This window comes from Sorex araneus, chromosome 2 (genome assembly GCF_027595985.1).
Source record: "Sorex araneus isolate mSorAra2 chromosome 2, mSorAra2.pri, whole genome shotgun sequence".
In the NCBI taxonomy this organism is placed as follows: Eukaryota; Metazoa; Chordata; class Mammalia; order Eulipotyphla; family Soricidae; genus Sorex; species Sorex araneus.
In genome coordinates this window covers 4,865,803-4,873,179 of record NC_073303.1, presented here as the reverse complement: position 1 = coordinate 4,873,179, position 7,377 = coordinate 4,865,803, and the positions used below count along the sequence as shown (strand labels likewise).

The window sequence follows — 7,377 nt, the reverse complement described above, 5'->3', positions numbered from 1 at the left end:
AAAATTCCTATCCAAATGGAAGAGGACATGAATTATATATGACTAAGGTAAAACAGTTGGTGACAAAATGGCAAGACATAAGAAATAAAAGAAAATATTATAATGAATGTAAACATGTAGCAGTAGTATTTGAACATCACTAGAAGAGGAGTCATTAGAGAGCAGAATCATTATTTAGACTGACAGCAAGCAATGTGAGTCCAGAAGCAAAGCCTGAGACACACATCATGTTTTTCCACAATCCATGTCATCTTTCCAGTATTGTCTCTTGAACCTTTCACTAAATGTTTTATTATATGAATGAATCAAATCAAACTATCACTTATGACTCTCTCCTCTCTCTCTTTCTCTGTCTCTGACTCTGTTTCTCTCTGTCTCTCTGTCTCTCTGCCTTTCTCTATCCCTTCATTTTTCCCCAAGAGAAGAGACTTCTTTTTAGGTAATTTTTTTAGGAAAATTACTCTACATGAATTATTTTACATACTAGTATATGTTTAGGATTCAGAGTTCCACTAAATTTAAAAGAATTGTGAGATCTCTGGCGAGGGTAAATATTAGAATTATAACTTCTGCAGTCCAACATTATAGTTTGATATTCTACTTCCAAATTTCATGGTTATGTAAATCTACTGCAAATTATTTCTCCCAACCTCTTGGGTTCACAATCTTCATACACATAGTGAGAAGAAAGTAGAAGAGAAGCTAAAAGCAAAAGTAAAAGCAACTCCCCATGTTCGGGGGGGCACTTAGTACAGGACTAAGTTGAATAAATCAGTCGTAATGTGTTATTATGAAAAGTAAGTCATATTGACACACATCCAACAGCAACCAGTGTTGGTGTGGATGTGGGGAAAAGGGGACTCTGCTTCACTGCTGGTGGGTATGCTGACTGGTTCAGTCCTTTTGGAAAACAATATGGACGATTCTCAAAAAATTAGAAATTGAGCTCCCATTTGACCCAGCAATACCAGTTCTGGGAATAAATCCCAGAGATGCAAAAAAGTACAGTAGAAATGTTATCTGCACTTGTATGTTTATTGCAGCACTATTTATAATAGCCAGAATCTGGAAAAACTCCAAGTGCCCCAGAACAGATGACTGGTTAAAGAAACTGATACATCTACAGAATGGAATACTATGCAGCTGTTAGAAAAGATGAAGTTATGAAATTTGCATATAAGTGGATGGACATGGAGAGTATCATGTTAAGTGAAGTAAGTCAGAGAGAGAGGGACATACATAGAATGACTGCACTCATTTGTGGAATATAAAGTAACAGAAGGGGAGACTAACACCCAAGGACAGTACAGATAAGGGCCAGGAGTATATCTCCATGGCTTGGAAGCTCGCCTCACATGCTGGGGGAAAAGGCAGCTGAGAAAGAGAAAGGACCACCAAGTAAATGATGCTGGAGGGCTCGCTTGGGATGGGACTTGTGTGCTGAAAGTAGACTATAGACCAAACATGATGGTCACTTAGTACTCATATTGTAAACCATAATACCCAAAGGAGAGAACGAGTAAAAGAGAATGTGCCTGCCACAGAGGCGGGGGGGGGGGGAGAAGGGGGGTGGCAGGAGGGATACTGGGAACATTGGTAGTGGGGATTGGGCACTGGTGGAGGGATGGGTCTTCGATCATTGTATGACTGAAATGTAATCACGAAAGTTTGTAATTCTGCAACTGTATTTCACAGTGATTCAATTTTTAAACAATGCCTTTACAAAATAATAAATAAATAAAATAAAAGAAATTATGACTTTCTTTTTATTTTAAAGTCATAGTTTCTTAAAAGAGCTTAGCACACTCCTTATACATGAAGAACACTTGTATAAAAAACTTCTTTATCACTGTAAATTTCACAATTGTTTGCATATCAATCAACTTTGATTCAGCTACTGCAATTAGAAAATACTTCCTCCAGGAGCTGGAGCGATAGTATAGCAGGGAGGGCATTGCCTTGCTTTGCCTTGTATGTAGCCCACTCCATTAAAAAATAAATCAATAAACTCAATTTAATCGAACATTCAACAAGAAGTTGATAAGAAGCTTTTAAATCTTAGAATGGAACAAATGCAGTCCTTTACTGACAGATAATAAATATACATAGAAATTTAAAGAATCTCTCAATTTTTACTGCAACTTTTTAAAGTAGTTAAGCTCTGTGAATGAATTTAAGGTCAATATATAAAAATTGATGCCATTGTCAAATGCTGACACCAGGCAGACTAATTTTAAAATACAGCTTAGAATTAAACTGGAGATACAGAAATAAATCTACTAAAAATTGATGTACACTCCATACACTGAAAATATGTACCATTGAAGAAAAAAAAAGTTTTCTTTGTTTCGCGTTCATTCTTTTGCTATACTTTAGTGCCAAAGATTTAATACAAGACCTTGTGATGAAGGTAGGGCTTGTACTTTAAAGCTAGGATGTTGCTGATGAAAAAAAGAAATTGAAAATTTAAATTGTTGCAAGATAGAACCCTGTGACTGCTGGGAGATATTATGTATCTAAGACACAATTCTCCTCGACTTGATTCATGACAATTCAAACCATAAGCTCAGTGTATATGCTTCAGTGTGAAACTGAACCTAAAATGTGTGTGGATATATAAAGTTCCTACAGTAGCCCCCAATGTGGAAAGACAGAGGGAGAAAGTGGAGTTTGATATAAAATTGAGTCTGATATTATAAGCATGAACACTTAAATTCAGCAGATTAAAAAACACCCACATCTACATTCTCCTCCAATTCCTGATGAATTGTTACTAAAATTTGCAGAGAGAACTCAAATGATTCCATTAATCCTAGTACGATGACTTTTCAGTGAATAAAATGAACCAAGATTCTACAGCCACCACAGCACACGCTATCTTCCAGTGACTTCAGGATGCAAATGATAAGCAGAAAGTACTAAAATATGTGAAAATCTAATCTTAATTATATACCTTAATAGAATATTCTACTTCCGGTTGTATCTTTATATACATAAATTCACTTTTATTATGATTTCAAACAAGATTATTGGAATGTATTGTTGAAAGAGAATTGCTCTAAGTTTTTCCTTCTATACTGGTAGTTAATGGTATCCTTCGAGCATAGATAAATGGAGAGAATAGATATTTTGAAGACTATATGAAAGGTAAACATTGCATATTTCCTTCATTATTTATCATTTATGAAAGTTTATTTTCCATGATTTTTATCACTTTCATTCATTCTATGAAAAACATTTTCTTCTACTTTGTAAACAAACTTTCAGTATACTCATTCTCTTTCCTAAATTTATATGCTGATAAATACATGTGCAAAGTTTTCTATTTTAATACACTCAAATATAAGTACCTTTTCCTTATTTGTGAGTGACTTCTTGCATTTTTTAGCAAATCAGTCTCTTAAAGAAAATTTGTATTTATATATTATTTTATTTCTTCTTTCATTCATTTTATACCTATTTAAAACTGGTATGTGAGAATCTCACTGATTATTACTTAAAACATCCCTTCCTCATGAGTGGCAAAGAGGTCCACTACATCTGAAATGGAAAATTAAGGGAGATAATGAGGCTTCACAAGGGTGGCATTAATGTATGTGAACTGAAGCCCAAAGTAGTTGAAAAGCATTAATGGAGCTCCAATGACCAAATGATCAATGACCAATGACAACCAAGGAATGCTGAGTGTCAGGGGGTTTTGATCAGTTTGTAAATATCATGTAATATCTAAGAGTACAGCAGAACTTCCTAAAAATAAACAAGTCTCATATGCACAATTTTATGTCACCTTGACACACAAATCATAAGTCACTAACCTGACTGGTTTTAAAGTTCATTGATGTTACTCTCAAAATTCAATGAGGAAATCCTAATCTGTTGTATTTACAAAGCTTAGTTAAGGTATGTTTTGTATTTTATTACCCAAGAGGAAATAAACAGAAATCTCACTTTCAAATGTTCACTATAATCATTGTTGATTTACTGAAGTTTCCGATAGGTTATGTCAAGATTTTGCATAGAATTTGAAATTCTTTCCCAACAAAGAGTACATAAATGTCATCAACACAGATATGCTTTACTTCTCTTAAAAACCTTTCTTACAGCTGACTTAATGGCTTTATTTCTCAGACTGTAGATCATTGGATTGAATGTTGGTGGAACTACTGTATACATAACAGTGAGTAAAATATCTGACACAGTTGGAGAGTCTGAACGAGACTTGAAGTACTCAAAGGAACCTGTAGAAAGAAACAATAAGACAACAGTGAGGTGGGGAAGGCAAGTGGAAAAAGCCTTAGCTCTGCCCTCAGCAGATGGCATCCTCAGCACAGAAGTAAATATATGCATGTAGGAAAATCCAATAAAAATAAAACAAAGAAATGCCGCCAAAGACAGGAATGCAGTGACACCAACCTCACTGATATAGTCATTAGAACACGAGAGTTTCAAGATCTGGGGAATATCACAGAAGAACTGGTGAACGATGCGGGGACCACAGAAGTGGATGGAGAAAGTAGCTGCTGTATGCATGACTCCAGAGATGGCCCCACTGACCCAGACACTGGTGACTCCATGGACACAGGTTCTGAAGTCCATGATGATGTCATAGTGCAGGGGCAGGCAGATGGCCACGTAGCGATCATAAGACATCAGCGTGAGCATGGCCATCTCAGTAGCTGCACAGAGGGTGAACACAAAGCATTGCAAAACACATTGCCAGAAGGAAATGTTTCCTCTGTGCAAGAAAGAGTTGTAAATGAATCTCGGCACAGTCACGGAAATGTAGCAGAGATCCAGCAAGGAGAGATGCTTCAGGAAGAAATACATGGGGGACTGGAGACTGTCATCCAGGGACGTGGTGGTGATGATGAGCAGGTTGCCAGCTAAAGCCAACAAGTAGAGAACAAGGAACAGACAAGCATAGAAGATTTCTAGCTCAGGCTTGGCAGAAAATCCTATGAGGAGAAACCCACTTGTCGTGAAATTAGCCATAGTCCATTAACTTCTTAAGGATGTTGGTTGGAAATCACAGCCCCTGCATGGATGCAGTACTGCCCAAATTCTCTAGAGTTATAAAACAATGGTAAATTAAACAAACTGACAAATTAAATGATAAATTTACGTATTTTTATCATAAATTGAATATGTCAAGTATATGATTGTGCCTAACACATAATCATAATGTAAAAGTAACACTCGTATTAACCATAATCACAATTAACCAAAATCCTTAAAAATGAATAAAAAAAAACTTTGAAATCTATTCTGAAAATAAAATTACCTTTCCAAATTTTCTTACATATATTTAATATAATCTATAATAATGTAGGCTGGAGCGATATCACAGCCGGTAGGATATTTGCCTTGCATGCAGCCGACCTGGGTTTGATTTCTCCACCCCTCTTGGAGAGCCCAGCAAGCAACTGAGAATATCCAGCCTGCAAGGCAGAGCCTGGCAAACTACCCATGGTGTATTTGATATGCCAAAAACAGTAACAACAAGCCTCACAATGTAGACATTACTGGTGCCTGTTCAAACAAATTGATGAACAATGGGACAACAGTGCTACAGTGCTTAATAGTGTAGGATAACATTGGTTTGTCCTTTCTTTCTCCCTTGCCACAGAGAATTTAGGCTTACTGAGTAATATCCATCACAATGCTCCTGAGGCACGCTATTCCTCTGTTTATGGGAATATTGCTCTAAACGTTTTAGGATAACAGTGGTATGCCTGTCTCCCTTGCCACAGGGAGTTTAGGGTTATCACAGTGTACCTAAGCCACTTCCATTCCTCTGTCTTTATCTGTAATTTCCTTTTCTGTGCTTTGCTTCCCCCACTGGTCTATCACCTTTTCCCCCTGATTGGACTCTGTTAACTTGTAAGGTCAGATTCCTCAGAAATCTCTGCTTTTATTTTGTGAGTGAAATACTGTGTTTCTCCTCTCCTTATGTCCTTTGCATAGTTACTTGAGAGCAATGTCCTTTTGTATAGACACAGGAAGACAGTTAATGCTATGGATTTTTAACTTGGGAATTAATTGACTCCAAATAATATTCACTCCTGGGCATCTGTTTTCTCAACTAAGCCTCAGTTGCCCTTAGTTCCTAGCACCCCAAAAGCAGGGCCCTGACAAGGGACTAAATGGACCCAGGGCAAGTTGTGAGCTACCCTGGCATTGAAATGGGCCAGGTCTAGTGCCATAATATTTAGCTATAAGTTAAGAATATGGTCATGGACAAATTCTGTCATGATCCAAAAAGTAACAACTGAATTAAGAGCCTGCTAGGGTCAGAAAAGACAAATCTTGCCGAAGCACTATGATCTGAGATCTGTGGTGAGATGTCCCAGGAGAGCCATACCATAAGCTTAATATATCTTTTACTGTGTCCATACAAAATCACTAATATTAAGGAGCAGAATTAAGATGAATGTTTATATGGCTGTTGGACTAAGGAAAGGAGAAAGAGCACCTAGAGATGGTATTTCGCCCTTAGGCGCATCATCTTGCTGGATGAGAATTTGTTTTAGGAGAAGCTTCCCCAGAGGGAAGGACTTTACATCTGTTGATTGTATGACTACACTTATGTGTAATTCGCTACCCCAACCTCCTCATGGTTGGGGAGATAACTAAGGCTGGTAGAATGGGAAAGGCGGGAGAAGAATGAAGAAGCAGGATTCGAGGGAACAGGGAGAATCCAAGAGAGGAATGAAGGAGCAGGATCCAAGGGATCAGAAGGAATGAAAGAGAATTAGGGGAAAGAGAATCAAGAGAGAACAGAGCTGAGCTTGGAATAAACTGCAATTTATACCAACCACCTGGCCCTCGTTTCCTTCTTTGTCTGCCCATTGCCATTGGCTGTCCCGGTAGGGAAGCGGCGTGAGACCACAGAGCGCAGGCGGCGAGAGAGAGGCTGAGGCTTTCATATTCGTTTTTTTAATATACACAATAGGCTTTTATTTTAATAAAACAGAGAATTATGAAGTTCTTAAGTATTTTGTATTTAATGTTACATACTTTTGTATATAAGATGCTCATAATCATTCAACAAATACTATTTTAACAGGAAAGTAATCTAAAACATATTTAGTAACATGGTCAAGTTTGTGCACATATTCTGAAAAACATCAGAATATTAACAAACGAGAAAATAGTTTGTAAATGAACATAAGTTAGTTTACATCTAAACAGCACATTCATAGTGCATATTCCATATTAAAGAAAATTTACTCAGGGCCCTGGATGTTTCACATGTACAGTATGTGAGGCCCTGAGCTCAATTCTATGAACAAGCAAAAAGAAAAGAGAAAAGAGAAAACCAAATTCATTTAAAATTACTACAGCATGGGCTGGAGCAATAGCATATCGGGTAGGGCA

At 37.1% G+C, this 7,377-nt stretch overlaps 1 protein-coding gene across 1 annotated transcript; it reads right to left on the bottom strand.

The window, feature by feature from the left end:
- Positions 1 to 4,059: 4,059 nt before the first annotated feature.
- Positions 4,060 to 4,992, bottom strand: LOC101554010 (olfactory receptor 14J1-like). Its single transcript, XM_004622303.2, has one exon. It carries the CDS (start codon positions 4,990 to 4,992, stop codon positions 4,060 to 4,062), a length of 933 nt encoding a protein of 310 aa, XP_004622360.2.
- Between the last annotated feature and the right edge of the window lie 2,385 nt (positions 4,993 to 7,377).

What these genes read in the sequence shown, in the direction of transcription:
- LOC101554010 (XM_004622303.2), bottom strand. Translation starts at nt 4,992, where the DNA reads ATGGCTAATTTCACGACAAGTGGGTTTCTCCTCATAGGATTTTCTGCC.